Below are 21,310 nucleotides of genomic sequence, written 5' to 3' on the forward strand. Positions count from 1 at the left end.
AGGATTGATTACGGGATGAGGGCGGGGATGGGTCGGTTTTGAAACTGGTAACATCCAGCTGTAGGCTCCCGAGGCGGAATATGAGAGGCTACTCCTCCAGCTTGAAGATATCATCATTGTGACACTGAAGGAGGCCCAGCATAGACATGTCACCCAGGGAGTGGGACAGGGAGTTAAAATATTTCATGACTGGAAGGTGTTGTTATTTGTCATGTACGGAATGCAGCTGCTCTACAAAATGCTCTCCAAGTCTCCGCTTGGCTGCACTGACATAGAGGATGTCACTTTGGGTGCAATGGATATAGCAGACCAAGTTGACAGATGAGCAAGTGAGCCCAGGTCTGATGTCGAAGGTTTGTTTTCTTTACCTTGACTGAAAGGGCAGGTGCAGCACTTCCTGAGGCTGCAGGCAAAGGTGGGATGCGTGGGGAGTGTTGAGCAGACTTTTTGTGTGTTGAGTGGATTATTTTAGCAACCTGAAACCAATCATACTTTAAGAAATTGATAGGGGGTATAATAAAGATGAGGGCATTTTGAGAAAATAAGAGAGCGATAACTGTTACCTGGGGGGAAAGGAAGGCTGCCATCTCAGAATTAAGACCATAAGACATAGGAGTGGAAGTTAGGCCATTCGGCCCATCGAGTCCACTCTGCCATTTAATCATGGCTGATGGGCATTTCAACTCCACTCCCCTGCACGCTCCTCGTAGCCCTTAATTCCTTGCGAGATCAAGAATTTTTCAATCTTTGCCTTGAAGACATTTAACATCCTGGCCTTCATTGCATGAATTTACCCCCTCTAATACTGAGGCTGTGCCCATGGGTCCTAATCTCCACCCCAATGGAAACAACTTCCCAGCATCCACCCTTTCTAAGCCATGCATTATCTTGTAAATTTCTATTAGATCTCCCCTCAACCTTTTAAACTTTAATGAATACAATCCCAGGATCCTTAGCTGTTCATCGTACGTTAAACCTACCATTCCAGGGATCATCCGTGTAAATCTCTGCTGGACATGCTTCAGGGCTAGTATGTCCTTCTTGAGAGTGGGGCCCAAAATTGGGCACAGTATTCTAAATGGGGCCTAACAAGAGCTTAATTAAGCCCCGAGCTCTCACAAGAAATCACAAAACTTTCTAAGAAATCACCATCTTATCGATAAAAGGTACCACAGCATTTTTAGCTCACAGTCTTCATAGACAAAACATCCCTGATAGTAGAATCAGCTGAGGAAAGGCATTTGTGGTATGAGATCAACAGAAGGTAGAGGGTTCCACAAGACACAGCATATGCAAGACTTGGAGAGATTAAGTTTTAATTTATTGTTGTCTTATGAGTTGTGTTTATGAAGTGGGACTTGTGTTTATTTGAGATAATAGAAACTGCAGATGCTAGAGAATCTGAGATAACAAGGTGTAGAGCTGGATGAACACAGCAGGCCAAGCAGCATCATAGGACCAGGAAGGCTAACATTTCGGGCCTAGACTGATAAAATGTCTAGGCCTGAAACGTCAGCTTTCCTGCTCCTATGATGCTGCTTGGCCTGCTGTGTTCATCCAGCTCTACACCTTATTATCTCATGTGTTTATTTGAACAGCTTTCCAGTAGAATTAGGTCAGTTAGGAAGTAGTTAGTTGTCTGGAAGGGAATTGTTCCATTTGTTAGCAATTCTGTTAATTCTGTTAATTTATTCATTGCTGGGATAAACAAACAAATTGTTTCTTATTGCTTTTAACCATTCTCTCAACAGATGACAAAGGCACAGGCGAGCTTCTCTGGTATAGATTGGAAGATTTTCCCCAGGGTAGAAATGTCAATTATTAGCTGACATAGATTTAACGTATCAGGAAGAAAGTTTAAATGATGTGTGAGGGGCACCTTTTTAACACAGAGGATGGTAAGTGCGTGGAATGCACCACCAGAGGAGGTGATGGAAGCTCATACAATGGTAACATGAAAGAAGAAACTTGACAGCTATACAAATAAGCAGGAAACAGGGGAATTTGGATCACACTGAGGCAAAACATTTTCCGTACAGAAAGGTACTATGCGTCATCACAGTCTTGGTGGGCCAAAAGGTCTGTTGTTTGTTTGTTCAATAATTGACAGGAGAAACATTTGCTGATCAATGGGCTACCTTCAAACGGGAGACAGCTCAGGTCGGTAGAGCAGCAAACGTTACACCTGTAACGTGTTATGCTGTAATGTGTGTACACCCTTCACAAAACATCATCAAATGTGCTGACCATCAACAATTACAGACCATTGAGCTTAATTACATGGTTGGGAAACTTTTAGAAACAATCATTTAGAATCAGACTCATTCATAACGTCAGGAGGTATGGGATACAGGGTGATTTGGCTGTCCAGATTCAGAATTGGTTGGCTGACAGGAGGCAGAGAGTGGTTGTAGATGGCAAGTATTCTGCCTGGAGGTCAGTGCTGAGTGGTGTCCCACAGGGCTCTGTTCTTGGGCCTCTGCTCTTTGTAGTTTTTAATAAATGACTTGGATGAGGAGGTTGAGGGGTGGGTTAGTATATTTGCTGATGACACAAAGGTTGGAGGTGCCGTTGATAGTATCGAGGGCTATTGCAGGCTTCAGCGATAATTGCAAAGTGATGCATTTTGTAAGGTCGAACTTAAATGCTGAATATAGGATTAAAGGCAGGATTCTCGGTAGTGTGAAGGAACATCGGGATCTTGGTGTTCAAGTGCATATCTCCCTCAAAGTTGCCACCCAGGTGGATAAGGTTGTTAAGAAAGTATATGGTGTTTTGGCTTTCATTAACAGGGGGAGCGAGTTGAAGAGCTGCGAGGTTATGCTGCAGCTCTACAAAACCATGGTGAGACCACACTCGGAATATTGTGTCCAGTTCTGGTCGCTCTATTATAGGAAAGATGTGGAGGCTTTGGAGAGGGTGCAAAGGAGGTTTACCAGGATCCTGCCTGGACTGGAGGTCTTGTCTTACGAGGAGAGGGTGACTGAGCTCAGACTTTTCTCTCTGGAGAGAAGAAGGTAGAGAGGTGACCTGATCGAGGTGTACAAGGTAATGAGAGGCATGGATAGAGTCGATAGCCAGAGACTTTCCCCCAGGGCAGGATTGACTGCCACGAGGGGTCATAGTTTTAAGGTGTTAGGAGTAAGGTATAAAGGAGACGTCAGAGGGACGTTCTTCACCCAGACAGATGTGAGCGCATGGAATAGTTTGCCAGTGGAAGTCGTGGAAACGGAGTCATTAGTGACATTTAAGCGACTGCTGGACATGCACGGCACAACATCGTGGGCCGAAGGGCCTGTACTGCGCTGTACTTTTCTATGTTTTTTGTTCTATCTGACAGATATGTCACAAGTGTAATGTGGGTTAATTTGGAAGAGTCTGCATGGATTAATGAAAGGAAACCGGTGTGTAGCAAACTTGCTGGCATTTTGTGAACTGCGAGCAGAGAGAGTTGATGAGGGTAAGGATGTTGATGTGGTGCATGTGGACTTCCAAAAGGTATTTGATTGATACACTGGCACACAACAGACTCAGGGGAGAAGATATGTGCCATGGAATAAAAAGGTCATCAATGATGTGGAATTCCCTCGGGGTTGGTGTAGGGAACCTTGTTTTTCCTGAAATATAAATGAGCCAGATATTTGTCTGTAGTGGACAATTTTAATTTTGAAAATGATACAATTATGAGGAAAATTGACAGCAGGGTAGTGTACAAATTACAACAGTTATTAACAGATGATGGAATGGAGGATGTGCGGTGGATGAATTTCAACTTAGAAAAGTGTCCGGTGAAATAATTTGGTACGAAGAACAGGCAGAAACAGTATGAAATGAAACATAATGTTCCAAAGGGTGATCAGGAACAGAGAGACCCCAGGCATATAAGTGCACATTAAAGATGACAAGGTAGATTTTAATGAAGCATTCAGTATTCTGGGCTTCATTAACAGTGCCATTTAGTGCAGGAGCAAGGAGGATATGATGAAGTTGTAAAGACACTGTTTAGAAGTCACCTGGGGTATTATGATTTGTTCTGGGTCCACACTGTGGTAACAATGTGAAAACACTGGAGAGACTGTGGAACCATTGAGTCTGTGCTAATCAGAAACATCCTGACTATTCCAATCCCTCTGAAGATATGTTTAGAAAAGTTAAGGCTGTTTTCCTTGGAGAGAAAGAGGCTGAGGGGATATTAGAACAGAGTAAATAGTGAAAAACCGTTCCTGGACATTGAAGGATCGAGAACTCTAGGTTGCAGTTTTGCACTGTTTTGCAAAAAAAGCAAATATGAAAATGAGGAACTTTTTTACACTCAAAGAGTAATTTGGATCTGGAATGCACCGAATGAGAGAGTCAGGTTCACTTGAGGTCCAGGAAGACACTGGATGGTTACTTAGATAGAAACATTGTGCAGAGTGATGGGGAAGAGGCAGAAGATTGTGAGCAAGTGAAAATGCTCACAGAGCCAATGCAGACACGATGGGTCGCATATATCTATTTCTTGAAAACAGAAGACTTATAAAGGACCTGGTTGGCTAATTTGGTCACCAGGAACAGTAGTTTTATTTCATGTTGTAACCTGGGGAATAGTGGGTCTACACTGAGGCTGCTCTCCTCCAGTTTCAGTGCTAACCATCAGTTCTGAGATCAGCCTGGTAAGCGTGCTTTCTCATGTAGGAGTGTGACTTCTATTTCAGCTGATGCTCACTGTTGTATTTATCTAAAAGGATCCATTCTCTCTGTGTTAGATTTCATGGATAAACCCACGATAGCCCCTGTGGAAATTATCGCAGGAAAGCGTATGAACCTAAACTGCACCTTCAACACAACGTGCACTGGAACCGCTCCTGCCTTAACCTGGGACACTCCCACTGCCGTACATGGATCAGTCTCATACACTGTAACTCAGCATGGTGCCACTCTGACCTATACTTCTGTTCTGGCCCTGACACCATCACTCAGAGACCAGGGGCAAACTCTCACTTGCAGACTGAGTTATCCAACTGTTTCTTCAGAGCAGACCCTCGTAATGACAGTGCGATGTAAGTATCAACATCCTTCATTCAACTTTCACTGTAATTGCTTACAACATTAACTGAACAGCAACAGCCCCCAAATCCCAAAGGTCTAAAGAACAGGAAAGGAGTCTGTGCTAATCAGAAACACCCTGACTATTCCAATCCCTTTTCCTAGCACTTGGACCATAACCTCATATGCCTTGGAGTCCCTCGTGCACATCTGAATAATTCTTCAATGTTATGACGGGTTTTTGCCTCTCCCAAATATCTCAAGCAGTGAGATACAGATTCTCTGCACCCTCTGGGTGAAGAAAGGTTTCTTGACATTCCCCTTAAAATTCTGGTCATTGATCTCCTCACCGAAGCAAAAAGTCTCCCCATGTCGAGATGTCGCATTAAAGTGTGAACTGTTGACAGTGCTGACGTTCAACAGCATGGCAACCCTTCAGCGCTGACCGTCCACCTATATCGGACGCCGTGAGTACTGGGCCCTCCGACAGCGCAACACTCATCACAAGGCACGCTCTGTTTAAACTGACCAAAAGCAATACCTAAAGAAAACAGGCACCAACACCCACCACTCATCGAGTTTGAGTCTAAAAATCCTAAACTGACTTGGGAATTGGAGATTCTGATTCTGACAAGAGCCCCCAGTTTGTTACAGACCAGACCAAACCCCCTGAAAACATATTAAAAAGATAGTCTGCATCCCAACTTTTATTTCTATTAAAGCGTTGGGTCCCACATGCAATTGGTCTAACTACCAGGCTTGAAGGAAAACGCACCTAATTCGTATACTATAGTTAAAATACAAATGAGAAAAAGATGAATTGGAATAACTTTAACAGAACAATAGAATGTTTAACTCCTAAACAGTAACTGTTCCAATATAGTAACATCCCATAATGACATGCTTTAGCAAAGGCAAATTCAATAAAACAGATTGTCTCACGTGCAATTCTTCAGTCAATGAGGAAAGAACGTCAAGAAGAAACTCTGCAAGAGAGAGAGGAAGAAGGATAGAAACAGAGAGAGAAAGATGGAAACAGAGAGAGAGAGAGAGGGAGAGATAACTCCAAGGGTTTGCAGTAGCAGGTAGAAATGTAGAGCAGTTTTCAACCCCAGCAGCTATGGAAAGTTAAAATAAAATTCTCCTTCTATGGGACCCTTATTCCACACCTTCATTCTGCTTCTACGTTCCAACTTTGAAAGAAATACCCCAAAGGTTCAAAAGCTTTTTACTTTATTGGCTTGGAGCAGATGGCCCAAAACGCCTGTCTCAACTTCTCTTCGTAAAAAAGGAACAAACTTAGTCTATTAAAGGAATAGCAACATCGCACTCTCTGTTTACCTCATGTCAATTTAGGAAATTAGGAAATCAGTTGAGTTATCAATCCTTGGTTGTACTTTGGATAGAGACTATCAGTGTGAAGCAGAGAATGACCATGGAGCAATTGTTGAGTCCATAGCTATCACTGTGCAAAGTGAGTGTTCACAGAGTTCAAAATCGCGTGCACACTTATGAATATATTCGTATTGTCCTACACACACACACATACACACACACACACACACGTAACTTGGACCCTCTCTCGGGGTTGTACTGGAGCATCAGTATAAGCTTCAATTCCCTGCTGAAGGAATGGAAACTCTAGATTAACCGGGTGCTGCTTTGAACAAGCAGGCAGTGAAGATTCTGATATTCATGGAACAAGAATTCCAATGGTTCCTCCATTCAATCCTGCCAAGACATAAGGGCGAGGTTAGTTGTAACATTTTCAATATTTCACTCAGATTAGTTCAAGGGTCAGAATTTGTTTAAGGTTGAAAGAATTGAATACTCAGTGAGAGAAAGAGAGTGTATGAGAAACAGGGGCTGGCTCCATGCAGGATCAGTGCGGTTAGCTGTGCTGCTGAGGAAGTGACTGAAGGGTCCTGATTCTGTCTGGGTGAATTTTAGGATTCATTCCCAGAAGCTATTTTAAAACCGAATGAAGTCCAGGAAACAGGAGAAGCCCTGGAAGCCAGTGGGTAGAGCTAAATGGCAAAGTTAGGGCTCAGGACTTGGTGCTGCAAGGTGTTAGGGATTGAGAAGCGGTCAGTGCTTCACAAATAAGTCAGAAAGTGAGGAATTGGAACCCCTAATTCATGGCTGCCAAGGCTTTGGGAATATCATGAGAATGTGAAAGGCATTTTCAAACTTTTCAGGATGGAGAGCGCCCTCAATGGGTGGGAGGAGGAACCTATAATGTCACAGACGCGCAAACAGCATCCATCAGAAATTTGATACAGCAACTTCCACTGAGAGAAGGTCATGGGGCATCCATGCATCAGTCACAGAGATGGATACGGACTCTTGCTGTGCACTCTGTTTGCTCTCAATATTTTCTTCCTTTGCAGAATCACCACGGAATCTCTCAATTGTATCTGTTACTGTGACTAAAAATTCATCAATCAATATAATTGAGGGGTCTTCTAGAGAGACAATCTGCTCTGTCGAGAGCTTCCCAGCTTTTACCCTGACATAGTGACATCTTAATGTCACAATGAATAGAGCAAGCTCCAACAATGAGCTGTGGTTAGAGGTTCCTCACGTTACAAACAGGGAGACTTGAGGCTATTAATGTGGGCTAGAGAATGAACATGGAGCAGTGGAGAGCTGCCTAACCGTCACTGTGCAGTGTGAGACTGCTGTTACACTTGTTCATAGTTAGAATGTTTTTAGAGGAGTTGTGGGCATCGTTTTGTTTCTTCTCTGTATTTCTTCCAGCTTTCTCATTCCACGGCTCAAATGTTACCCACTGTCTGATTTTTCTTGATCTTGTTTCTACCCTCAATTTCTCCTACAATTGTTGCTGAGATCAAGATAGTTATTCATTTCTTCATCTGTACTAATCTGTCAATCTCTCTCTTACTGGACTGAACTGTCCCTTTGGCTCGTGATCTTCTACTCTTTCTCTGAGTCACTCACTTGTGTTACTCTCCGTCTGAGGTAACAAAGTGTGGAGCTGGATGAACACAGCAGGCCCAGCAGCATCTGAGGAGCACAAAAGCTGATGTTTTGGGCCTCGACCCTTCCCGAAACGTCAGCTTTTGTGCTCCTAAGATGCTGCTTGGCCTGCTGTGCTCAGCCAGCTCCACACTTTGTTATCTCAGATTCTCCAGCATTTGCAGTTCTCATTATCTCTGATACTCTCCATCCAGTTGAGCCTAATTGTGCTCAGCCATGCCCACATTTCACAAGCTGCTCCCCTCTTCTCATCTACTTCCTTCAGGATCCGACCCTCCTATCCATCGAGTACGGCCCTCCACATTAGTGACTGTACTCAACGTTTTCTCAGCTTCAGGCTGATGTTTTCAGATGTTGATTGTGCATTCATTAGTCACAGTACTTGCTGTTGTTTTTCTCAGCCACGTTTCAGCCCTGAATGTGATTTTGATGTTTGTCATTGAGCCAAGTATTGGAATTTGTCTGCTCTCCCAACCTCGGTGTTTCCCTCCAGCAAGATGAGGTGGACCCAGGTTCAGGGAGTGGACAATCGCTTGGCCCAATGATAAACAAATAAATTACATTCAGGGCTGAAACGTTGCTGAGAAAAAGAATAGCAAGCAACCGTGTCACACTCCCCAGCACTTGCTTTGTTCCGTTCGTGGTGTGTGGTATTGTCTGCACACCAAAGATTGCACAGCCACATCTCCACAAATAAATTCATGTCCCCAACAGAAAGCTAGATTTACATTGTCTATGACAGGCATGCGGATGCATGTAAACGCAGACACAAATACTTCAACACTCTTTCCTCTTTTAAGACTCTCTTTAAACTAATCCTCTGACTGTGCTTTTGATCAGCAGCCAACGATCTGCTTCTGTGACTCAGGGTCACATTTTGCCGGAAAGAGGTTAACAATGAGGGAGGGGTTTCCAGAACTTAGGGATCGATGGTGGAGCGACGGATGTCAGAAAATATTCAAGCGTCTGGAAATGGAGAAGTACAGCGATTTTGGAGGGTTGTGGGGCATCGAGATTACCTAATGATGCTCCTCTACTGTTGTTCCAGATCCCCCACAGGAGATCACAGTGTCCACCAGTGCAGCCTCAGGTGGGATCAGAGAAGGAAACAACGTCACATTAACCTGCTCCAGTGAAAGTGTCCCGTCGATATCTCATTACACCTGGTTCAGGATCGAGGGAAACGCCAGCACCCAATTAAACACAAACAGCCAGATTCTCTCCTTCACTCCAGTAACACGGGGGGATGATGCAGGTTTCTATTGCACAGCAACAAACCCATTGGGTAACAGCAGCTCCAACACAACCCACCTGAATGTGGAATGTAAGCAGTTTACTCTGTCTGTCTCTTCTTAAAACTCAGGGGCTGTCTGGCGGCAGCTTACACACTGCAGTTTAGAATAAAGAGCTCCCTCTCTGCTGTAAGCTGTCCCTCACTGAGATACACAGTGTGATGTTAGGGTCAGTGACTAACAGTTTGGTTGCTAAGGGATGTCACAAAGGAGAAGGGGCCGTGTATGGAGGGAATTTCAGAAATTTGGTCCTGGGCAGGTGAAGGTATGAACATGAATGAAGGGCTGACTGGAACATGGGAAGGCTCAAGAGACAGAATTGGAGGAAGACGGAGATCTTATAAGGTTCCAGGACCTGGAGGAGTTTGCAGAGATAGAAGGGGTGATAGGGGCTGGCAGAGGTTACAGAGGTCAGAAGTAGTCTGGTTGGATTTGGAAAAAGGACGAATGGAAATTATATGTATGTGTTGCCAGACTGATGGTCGATGTTGCTCAGGTATTGACAGTGTGTAATTATTAAATCTAATTGAGTGCAACTTGGGACCTGGGTAAAGGCATTTTCATTGTATTGTGGGAGATTTGGTGAGCATTGAGATACTTGAATGGACCAGAATCACCCAAGGTGTATTATCAAGGCAAGCTAGCCCCTAACGTTTTCTTATTTTAAAGGTAAATGTGAGGTGCTGTGTTTCAGATGTAACTTGATTGGTCAAACTACTTGATGTTAAGCAAATACTGTAGTTGAAATCTAACAAAAGAAAGAGGAACTTTGAATAACAACTTTGTTGGAAAACTTTACAGAATAAGACTATTTTACAACTAAACAGTAACTGGCCTATCTCTAGTAACATGCCATAAGCAGGTCTTTGGCAAAAGACAAATTCAGAAAACAGATTATCTCACATGCAACTCCAGCAGCCCAGGGGAAGAATGTCCAGAGAAAACTCAGAGAGAGTGTTACAGTCAGGAGTGATTCAATGCCTTCCAATCCTGCTGAAACTGCTGAAAGCAAAAAGTAACAGTCCTTGTTCTGTGAGAGCTCAATCCCACATTCAAGCTGCTTCTGTTGTTCCAACTTAAAAAAAGATACTCAAAGCCTCACAAGATGTTTACTCTAGTGGCTTTGGTACATTGCTCATTAATTCTGCCTTAAAATCATGCTTCAAAAAGAAGGATAATATAATCTCTTAAAGCCACAGCATCATCATACAAGGTAATGATGAAGATTTTAGCATTAAGGTTGTAACTCTGCCATTTTTGACTAATTGTACTCATTTCATCCTCAGATGGTCCAGAGATTTCCCAGGTGTTGGGATGTGCTCAGAGGTCAGAGGGGACCACCTGCGTCTGTGTGGCCAACTCCAACCCTCCTGGAGAGCTCACCTGGCACTTGCCCCATGCCAACCTCAGTGGTAACCAAACACACAGAGGTTTTGTGTCACAGCAGCTCAGAGCAGGGCATCAGGTGATGGGTTTCCTGATCCTGATGGGACACCAGGATGAAGAGGAAGTGATGGCAACATGCTCAGTTCGAAACCCGCATGGGGTAGCTATGTTCAAGTCGTATCTTTGGCTCAAAGGTGAGAGGATTGACTCAGGATCAATCTCTGCTTGGCTGGTTGCACCATTACATCTAGAATCCCTTTCTTACCCCTCTCCACATCTCACTTGACTTCCTTCATGATGATGAGGAGGTGCTGCTATTGGACTGGGTAGAAGAAAGTCATATGACACCAGGTCATGGTCCGACAGGTTTATTTGGAATCACAAGCTTTTAGAGCATAGCCCCATCATCAGGTGGTCCTTCCCAACAACCTCTGACCAACATGTCCTGACGTGCTAATGGCAACAGTGGGATAATCTTCAAATCAGGCCATTCAGTGGAGGATGTCAGGAAGCACTTTCTTCATAAAGTGAGCTGGGAGACTTGTCCTCTCATGATCATAGCCCACACCCTCCAAAAAAAACTTTATTTGAAAATAAAAGGGACAACACAGCAGGGAGTGGCGTTGGGGCAGATCATAGGGGAGAGTGGTGTTAAGTTGGGGTGGGTGTCTCAGTGCGGGCGGCAGGCAGCTTGGTGGGCAGGTGGTTTGGGATAGGCTTGGCAGGACAGTAGGTGAGTGTCAGGGTGTGGGTGTGTCAAAGCCACTTGTGGGAGGATGGTTCAGCTGTGTGGATGACGGAGGTGGTGCTGTTGTGGGGATGGGGAGGGAAAGAGTGTTGGGGTTGATGGGAATTCAGGCCATTGGCAGGTTGGTCAGTGGGATTCCAATGGTTCAGATCAGTGAATGGGGTTAGGATATGTCTGGTTTGGGAGGAGGGGAAGGTCTAGTAGATGGGGAGAGGTTTGTTGGAGAGTGGGAAGGTGCTTGGTCAAAGGACTAGTAATTGTCAGTGGACATCAGTGGATGTAAGGGCTCAGCTGAGGTGGCATGGAGGCTGGTTGATCAGTTGTGGGTTCAGGAAGCAGTTTAACAGCTGTCCAGCTGTAATTGGCTGAAATTTCCTGGGTAATTATGGGCATAAAGACAGTGCACCCCTCTGAAGCCTCAGTCTTTAATGGGCTCTGCCAAAGTGTTCCAGATATAGCAAAATTGTTGATTGGAATCTCCAATTTCCTGGACAAATTCCATGGAGGTGGATGCTTGTAAAATTCTACAGGGTCCTGACACACAATTCCAGTCTGCCGAGCTCCAATATCCATTTGTCCATCAGAATTTCCAGGTCAGTGTGCACAGAATAATGCATTCATCGGTAAGTCTTGAACAAATATATTGCTCAGATCATGACAGAATATGTTTACAGCCATTGATACACTTCATGAATGTGGTGATCGCTCTAACGTCGGAAGCGTGACTGTCAATTTGTGCTCAGCAAGATCCCACAATGATCTGCTAATGAATTCATTTTGCGAGCTTGGTTGATACAAAGATGGAGATTGCGAGGTGGGCCACTATTTTATACTGGTCTGTGTGTATGTGATTACAGTCTCACCCTCCGATATGGTTACCTCTTAACTGCCCTTTGAATACCTCTTTCAGTTTGTGTCAGACCAGTGGTTCAGGAAAATGCCACCCCACCACCTTCTCAACGGGCAATGAGGGAGGGACAATAAACGTAAACACTATCTGAGAACCTGAGATACATCAGAACATTGTTCCAAAATGACAGCACAGTATTTGATGGCTGTTTTTACAGAGAGAGACTGCAATGAATGGGCAGTAGGATTGGTCTCAGCTGGAATCATGTTGACTGCTTTCCTGGCTGGAATCTTCATCTTACAGTGTGCGCAAAAGTAAGTGTAAATGCTTCTTTCAATTTTACTCTGAATATTTGCTTCCACTTTTGTTAGTTCAGTTTGGGACTGTACCTATGGGGTGAGGGACCAGACACTCCTTCTGTATGTGGCCCCCATGTCCCTCTGATCCAGAGTGGGCCTTCCATTGTTGTGTGTCCACATGAGAAACCATGGTTTGTTTTGATCTGGAATATGTAGCTTGTTTGGGAAGTGAAAGCACATTTCAACAGAACGTCCAGACATGTAACTGTATCTGTGCTGCACTGACTCCCTCATTTACAATAACCACACTGTGATATTGTGTTATAGCAGGAGGAAGACAGCGGCTGAGGAGGCAGCTGCAAAGACCAATGAGAATGCACCGACCGACCGTCAACTCTCTGTGAGACACCAGGTACAGAAGCAGTTTGCACTCACTCCAAAGCTTTACGCTCAGCGTTTAGTCAGTGAGACATGTTGCAATTTACAAATCCAAGACCTTTCTCTGCACCAGCATCATCTTTTTGAAGCTAGCCAGCAGCGACGTGACTGTGCACAGGGGAGAGAGATAGGCAAATGTCAAATTCCAACCAAACTGAGTGTGAAGCAGGGAGAGGGATGTGAAGGCCGTCTGCAGCCAGCATGGTACAGTAGGCATGTCACCCAGAATCTGGCACCCATGGATTTCAGTCTGTGGAGTATGCGATTGCTCCGTGGAAAGCTCTCTGGCTTACCCTTTCTCTGAGTCGTATGGTCGTGAGTTTAATAACCAGGTTCACTAATTTAAACATAACCTGACAGAGCTGTCACTTTGTGGTGTTCATTCATTGGCTGCACTGCCAGATGGTCAATCCAGCAGGAGTGCTGTGCTGTCGGAGGGTCAGTGCTGAGGGAGTGGGCACTGTCGAGGGTCAGCGCTGAAGGAGTGGGCACTGTCGGAGGGTCAGTGCTGAGGGAGCGGGCACTGTTGGAGGGTCAGTGCTGAGGGAGCAGGCACTTTCGGAGGGTCAGTGCTGAGGGAGTGGGCACTGTCGGAGGGGCAGTGCTGCGGGAGCGGGTACTGTTGGAGGGTCAGTGCTGAGGGAGCAGGCACTTTCGAGGGTCAGTGCTGAGGGAGTGGGCACTGTTGGAGGGGCAGTGCTGAGGGAGCGCCGCATTGTCAGAGGGTCAGCGCTGAGGGAGCAGGCACTGTCGGAGGGTCAGTGCTGGGGGAGGCGGGCACTGTCGGAGGGTCAGTGCTGAGGGAGCGGGTACTGTTGGAGGGTCAGTGCTGAGGGAGCGCAGCACTGTCAGAGGGTCAGTGCTGAGGGAGCAGGCACTGTCGAGGGTCAGTGCTGAGGGAGGCGGGCACTGTCGGAGGGTCAGTGCTGAGGGAGCGGGTACTGTTGGAGGGTCAGTGCTGAGGGAGCAGGCACTTTTGGAGGGTCAGTGCTGAGGGAGTGGGCACTGTCGGAGGGGCAGTGCTGAGGGAGCGCCGCACTGTCAGAGGGTCAGTGCTGAGGGAGCAGGCACTGTCGGAGGGTCAGTGCTGAGGGAGCGCCGCACTGTTGGAGGGTCAGTGCTGAGGGAGCAGGCACTGACGGAGGTCTGTGCTGAGGGAGCGTCGCACTGTCGGAGGGTCAGTGCTGACGGAGCGCTGCAATGTCGGAGGGTCAGTGCTGAGGGAGCACCGCACTGTCGGATGGTCAGTGCTGAGGGAGTGGGCACTGTCGGTGGGTCAGTGCTGAGGGAGCGCCACACTGTCGGAGGATCAGTTCTGAGGGAGCAGGCACTGTCGGAGGGTCAGTGCTGAGGGAGCGCCGCACTGTTGGAGGGTCAGTGCTGAGGGAGCGCTGCAATGTCGGAGGGTCAGTGCTGAGGGAGTGGGCACTGTCGGAGGGTCAGTGCTGAGGGAGCGGGCACTGTTGGTGGGTCAGTGCTGAGGGAGCGCCGCACTGTCGGAGGGTCAGTGCTGAGGGAGCGGGTACTGTCGGAGGGACAGTGCTGAGGCAGTGCCACATTGTCAGAGGGTTAGTACTGAGGGAATGCTGTGCTGCCAGAGGGTTCGTACTCAGGGAATGCTGTGCTGTTGGAGGGTCATTACTGAGGGAATGATTTGCTGTTGGAGGGTCAGTGCTGTGGGTGTGCTGTGCTGTCGGAGGGTTAGCACTGAGGGAATGCTGTGCTGTCGGGTGGGTAGTACTGAGGGTGTGCTGTGCTGTCGGAGGGTTAGTACTGAGGAAATGCTGTGCTGTCGGGGGGTTAGTACTGAGGAAATGCTGTGCTGTAGGAGGGTCCGTACTGAGGAGGTGCTGTGCTGTCGGAGGGTCAGTACTGAGGGAATGCTGAGCGGTCGGAGGGTTAGTAGTGAGGAAATGCTGTGCTGTCAGAGTGTTAGTACTGAGGGATTGCTGAGCAGTCGGAGGGTTAGTAGTGAGGAAATGCTGTGCTGTCAGAGTGTTAGTACTGAGGGAATGCTGTGCTGTCGGAGTGTTAGTACTGAGGGATTGCTGTGCCTTCGGAGTGTTAATACTGAGGGAACGCTGTGCTGTCGGAGGGTTAGTACTGACGGTGTGCTGTGCTGTCGGGGGGTTAGTACTGAGGAAATGCTGTGCTGTCGGAGGGTCAGCGGCGAGGGTGTGCTGTGCCATCGGAGGGTTAGTACTGAGGGAATGCTGTGCTGTCGGAGGGTTAGTACTGAGGAAATGCTGTGCTGTCGGAGGGTCAGCACTGAGGGTGTGCTGTGCTGTCGGAGGGTTAGTACTGAGGAAATGCTGTGCTGTTGCAGGGTTAGTACTGTGGAAATGCTGTGCTGTAGGAGGGTCCGTACTGAGGAGGTGCTGTGCTGTCGGAGGGTCAGTACTGAAGGAATGCTGAGCAGTTGGAGGGTTAGTATTGAGGAAATGCTGTGCTGTTGGCCGGTCAGTACTGAGGGTGTGCTGTGCTGTCGGAGGGTCAGTACTGAGGGAATGCTGTCCCTTCGGAGTGTTAGTACTGAGGGAATGCTGTGCTGTCAGAATGTTAGTACTGAGGGAATGCTGTGCCTTCACAGGGTTAGTACTGAGGGAATGCTGTGCTGTCGGAGGGTTAGTACTGAGGGAATGCTGTGCTGTCGGAGGGTTAGTACTGAGGAAATGCTGTGCTGTCGGAGGGTCAGCGCTGAGGGTGTGCTGTGCTGTCGGAGGGTTAGTACTGAGGAAATGCTGTGCTGTTGCAGGGTTAGTACTGCAGAAATGCTGTGCTGTAGGAGGGTCCGTACTGAGGAGGTGCTGTGCTGTCGGAGGGTCAGTACTGAAGGAATGCTGAGCAGTTGGAGGGTTAGTATTGAGGAAATGCTGTGCTGTTGGCCGGTCAGTACTGAGGGTGTGCTGTGCTGTCGGAGGGTCAGTACTGAGGGAATGCTGTCCCTTCGGAGTGTTAGTACTGAGGGAATGCTGTGCTGTCAGAATGTTAGTACTGAGGGAATGCTGTGCCTTCGCAGGGTTAGTACTGAGGGAATGCTGTGCTGTCGGAGGGTTAGTACTGAGGGAGTGTTGTGCTGTTGGAGGGTCAGTACTGAGGGAATGCTGTGCCTTCGGAGTGTTAGTACTGAGGGAATGCTGTGCTGTCGGAGTGTTAGTACTGAGGGAACGCTGTGCTGTCAGAGGGTCAGTACTGAGGGAATGCTGTGCTGTCGGAGTGTTAGTACTGAGGGAATGCTGTGCTGTCGGAGTGTTAGTACTGAGGGAATGCTGTGCTGTCAGAGGGTCAGTACTGAGGGAATGCTGTGCTGTCGGAGTGTTAGTACTGAGGGAATGCTGTGCTGTCGGGGGTTAGTACTGAGGGTGTGCTGTGCTGTTGGAGGGTCAGTACTGAGGGAGTGCTGTGCTGTCGGAGTGTTAGTACTGAGGGAATGCTGTGCTGTCGGAGTGTTAGTACTGAGGGAATGCTGTGCTGTCGGAGTGTTAGTACTGAGGGAATGCTGTGCTGTCAGAGGGTCAGTACTGAGGGAATGCTGTGCTGTCGGAGTGTTAGTACTGAGGGAATGCTGTGCTGTCGGAGTGTTAGTACTGAGGGAATGCTGTGCTGTCGGGGTGTTAGTACTGAGGGAATGCTGTGCTGTCAGAGGGTCAGTACTGAGGGAATGCTGTGCTGTCGGGGGTTAGTACTGAGGGTGTGCTGTGCTGTTGGAGGGTCAGTACTGAGGGAGTGCTGTGCTGTCGGAGTGTTAGTACTGAGGGAATGCTGTGCTGTCGGAGTGTTAGTACTGAGGGAATGCTGTGCTGTCGGGGGTTAGTACTGAGGGTGTGCTGTGCTGTTGGAGGGTCAGTACTGAGGGAGTGCTGTGCTGTCGGAGTGTTAGTACTGAGGGAATGCTGTGCTGTCGGAGTGTTAGTACTGAGGGAATGCTGTGCTGTCAGAGGCTCAGTACTGAGGGAATGCTGTGCTGTCGGAGTGTTAGTACTGAGGGTGTGCTGTGCTGTCGGAGTGTTAGTACTGAGGGTGTGCTGTGCTGTCGGAGGGTAGGTACTGAGGGAGTGCTGTGCTGTTCGAGCGTTCATACTGAAGATGCTGGCCCTGTTCTGAGGAAGGGTCATGGACTCAAAATGTAAATTGCTTTTTCTTCAAGATGCTGCCAGACGTGCTGAGTTTCTCCAGTGATTTCTTTTGTTGTTGTTTCAGAATTGTAGCATCTGCAGATCTTTATTTTATTGTTCAAATGTTTGGGATCAACTGTTTACTGTGTTGCTGTAATGGGATCTTTCTGTGCACAAACTGCAGCTGAACGTCCTACACTATTACAGTGAATACACTTTCAAAATATGCTGGCTCTGAAGGTGTTTTGAATATGTTCCATGTGAGGCAAGAAGAGAACTCAAATCCAAATTTGAAACACAAACTATGACACTGTAACTCAGAAGTGAGAAAGGGTTGAGACTATGAGGTGGAGAGGGAGATGGCATGTTGTACGACAGACAGATGCAGGGAGAGTGAGGGATGGAAAAGGTGAAATTCACTGAACTGTGTATGACGCTCATGAGGCTGCGCAGCAACTTCCCCCAAATGTGCGAGTAAATTGTGACAATAGCTTCATTCCCATTCCTTTAATGGAATTCTCCATTGTGTTGGAGGTGTCATCTCTCAGATGGTATATTAAACCATCCTGCCTGCCCTCTCAGGGAAGTTGAAGATCCCATGGTCACTATTTGGAAGAGAATGAGAGAGCAGTTCTCCTCAGTATTTTAATGTCTATCTTTCTCTCCCTCAAACAAAACAGCATTAAAAATGTGGTGTGAGTTATTCTGATACAGCTGATGGAAGATTTACTGTGTGCAAATTCACTGCTGAGTTTCCTACATTGCATCAATGACTATAGTTCAATAAACAGGGCCCTTCAGTGGCTGAGGAGTATTTTGCCACATTCAGTCTCTGTGATCAATGAGCTTTGGTCTTCAAGTTAAGAAAGAGAGGGTTAAACCCTGATCAAACCCCTGAATCACAACTGACCCTCATGAGGCTGTGCAATGATTAAACCTATCCATGCGGTAAATGCTATAAGAATGTCTTCTGTTTCCATTTCTCTGTAGGGTTTACAGGAGAACATGATGGTTACTGACCCTTAGAACACAACCAGGGACACAACTAGAGATGGGGAAACACCAGCTCCCGGGGGTGTATTTGATTGTGCAGTTGGAGACATGACAGAAGACCTTCTCTATGCCAACATCAATTTCTCAAAGCTGCCCAGGAGGGACGGGGCTGTGCACAGGGGTGAGGTCACAGAATATGCAGAGATCAGATTCCAGCCAAAGTGAGAGAGAAAAACAGGGACGGGGTGTGAGAGATGTGTGCAGCCATAATGTTTGAATAATGATGAAGAGAAAATGATGTCTGCTCAACTTAGAGATAGCAAGAACTGTAGATGTTGGAGTCAGAGAAAACACATTATGGAGCTGGAGGAACACCGCAGGTCAGCAGCAGCCGAGGAGCAGGAAAGTTAATGTTTCTGAAGCTGGGTCCAGACCCACAACGTCAACTATCCTGCTCCTCCGATGTTGCCTGACCTGCTGCTTTCCTCCAGCTCCACACTGTGTTGTTGGACTTTGTTGTTCATTCTGAATATGCTTCCCAAATGCTGCATCTTTTTCATGTGGTCAGAGATTGTATGAAGCTTACGAATTGTGTATAATTTTACAGATACTAAGTGAAGCAATTATGATGAAGCTTCACAATATGAGATCATTGTTTGGGAATGGGGGTTCTGATGTGGAGGCTTTAGGTTTGGTTTGTATTTTTATTCTGTTTGTTGAGAAGGGGGAAGATATGCTTTTAGTTTCACAGTGGCATCAGTGTTGTTTTATAAACTTTGAAGTGAGCTGTCTAATAGATGAGGAAAAATGGTTGACAACCAAAAAAACTGATCTGCTGCTGCTTGGCCACAGCAGGCCAATAAATTGGAAATTCAGAACCACACAGAAACAGCGAGCAGTCAGGCTGTGTGCAGATTTATTCAGACAGAAGGGGTCGATAATGGAAGTGACGTTGATAGCAGTCTCCAAAGAAACAGCACTGGGATGAAATGACCTGACTTTGTTAAAGATGGTGAAATTTCTATTTCAAATAAAACTTGGAATTCAATGTCTACCAATGACCCATGTAAAAATGGGGACTGTTCTACTGCTATCCTACACGTTATGGTCTTATTGTCTCATCTTTATCATTATCATTAAAACCAATCTGGCTTAATAATGTCCTTTAGGGAAGGAAATGTACCAGAATATATACAAGTGCAAACCGCAGCAGAGTGATTGATTCTTGACTGCTAGGCATTTCATTGGGCACACCATTCAGCAATATTGAACTGTTAAAACATCTCAGAGAACAAACAAAACCTGCCAGAGCACTGAGGTTAATCTCAGCTCTAGAAATAAGCACGAGAAAGTCCTCCTTGTCAACATGTGTCTGCCAAAATTGGAAGAGATGTCCTTCAGACCCATCAGACAACAGGTACCGTAGGATATTATATCTTATAGACACTGTCCCATACACCAGCTAAGGTCCCCCAGGTGGTAGCACAGTGGTATACAGTCAGGAGGGAGCTACATTTGGAGTCTGCAAAATCGACTCTGGGCTTCTTGAAGTCTCATGGCATCAGGTCAAATGTGGGTAAGGAAAGCTCTGGTTCATTACCACATACAGCTCTGCCTCGGCTGAAGAATCAGTGTTCTCCCATATTGAACATGACTTGGAGGAAGCTCTGGGCTGGGTAAGGGCACAGAACCTGCACTGATTGGGGGGGGTGGGGGGGGCTTCAATGTCCATCAGCTTCAGCGGTTTTGCAGCAGCCGCAGCACTGCTGGCTGAGTTGGTCAAGTCCTAAAAGACACTGCTGCTTGACGGGGTCTGCCGCAGTTCGTGAGGGAATCAACAAGAGGGAAAAACATGCTCCACCTCATTCTGACAAACCTCCACGCCACAGATGCACTTGTCTGTGACAGTATCAATATGAGTGACAGCACACACTGCTTTTGTGAGACTAAGTCCCATGTTCTATGTGACTGGCTGTCTGCAGCCTTTGTTTTTGCTATGGACTGTAAGGACAATTCTCTGTGCCTTTTCCGAATTTGCTAACGTGATTCCTCACATTCAAACAACCTGAGCTTTTCTAGCCTCTCCTTATAGCTCAAACCCTCTAATCCAGGCAAACTCTTGGTAAAACTCTTCTTCACCCTCTCCAAAGTGTCTGCATCCTTCCTGAAATGTGGCAACTGCAATTGAATACCATACTCTGAAGTGTAACCAAAGTCTTATAAAGCTGTAGTATGACACCCTGACTCTTGTACTCAATAAAGGCAAACATGCAACATGCCTTCTTTACTAGCCTATCTACTTGTATGGCCACTTTCAGCTATGGACTTGAACTCAAGGTCCTTTTCACATTGATGTTGTTCATTTTGGAAGGGAAGACAAAAGACAGAGTAATATCTAAATGGAGCAAAGCTGCAGAGAGATACAACATACAGGGAGTTAGGGTGCACTTGTGTATGAAACAGAGAAAGCTAGTGCACAGAGGGAGCAGTAATCCTTATTTCAAGGGGGCTGGATTACAAGAGCTGTAACATCTTGGCATATGAGGAGTGGCTGAGGACTATACTTGATCAAGTTTAGAAGGAGGAAGGGGAATCTCATCGAAACTTACAGAATATTGAGAGGCCAAAAAAGAGAGGATGTGGAGAAGATGTTTCCACTACTCGGAGAGACTAGGGACCTGAGAGCACAGTGTGACAATCCTTTGGCTTTAAAAAGTGTATTTTGTCCTGTTTTGTCTGGAGGGGTTTTGAGCTAGAGGTACCAAGTTCTTTATTCGGAGGCAATAAAGTAAATAGCTTTTGATGCTTTGGGTTTTTATTTTAAAGTTGGAACAATAGCAGCAGCATGAATGGATGGATTCAGGCTCCCACAGAATCAGAGTTTTAGTTTAGCTTTCAGTAGATGTTGGGATTTTGAAGTTGCTATTCATCTCGCCTTGATCCAACAAAATGCTTACGTTCACTCTTTCTCTCTGCCAGAATTTTCTGTTGATGCTCTTTCCTCCTGCACTGGAGAAAAATTTTATGTGAGACAATCTATTTTTCTGAATTTGTTTTTGCAAAGGGTGTGTTTATGGGATGTTACTATATTGGAACAGTTGTTGTTTAGTCATTAAATAATCTATTATTCTGTTAAATTTTTCAATAGAGTTAATGTTGTA

General features: G+C 46.3%; 1 protein-coding gene across 1 annotated transcript in view; it reads left to right on the forward strand.

Annotated features, from left to right (window-relative positions):
- LOC125448403 (sialic acid-binding Ig-like lectin 5) overlaps window positions 1-18,573 on the forward strand; it is a 55,545-nt gene extending 36,972 nt beyond the window's left edge. Inside the window, exons 5-10 of the mRNA XM_048523703.2 lie at window positions 4,749-5,042; window positions 9,077-9,352; window positions 10,607-10,900; window positions 12,522-12,618; window positions 12,931-13,015; window positions 18,147-18,573. Of these exons, the coding sequence (XP_048379660.2) occupies window positions 4,749-5,042; window positions 9,077-9,352; window positions 10,607-10,900; window positions 12,522-12,618; window positions 12,931-13,015; window positions 18,147-18,182 (1,082 nt within the window). The 3' untranslated portion in view covers window positions 18,183-18,573. The remainder of the gene's footprint in view (window positions 1-4,748; window positions 5,043-9,076; window positions 9,353-10,606; window positions 10,901-12,521; window positions 12,619-12,930; window positions 13,016-18,146) is intronic.
- Window positions 18,574-21,310: the final 2,737 nt, after the last annotated feature.

Source organism: Stegostoma tigrinum, chromosome 41 (genome assembly GCF_030684315.1).
Source record: "Stegostoma tigrinum isolate sSteTig4 chromosome 41, sSteTig4.hap1, whole genome shotgun sequence".
In the NCBI taxonomy this organism is placed as follows: domain Eukaryota; kingdom Metazoa; phylum Chordata; class Chondrichthyes; order Orectolobiformes; family Stegostomatidae; genus Stegostoma; species Stegostoma tigrinum.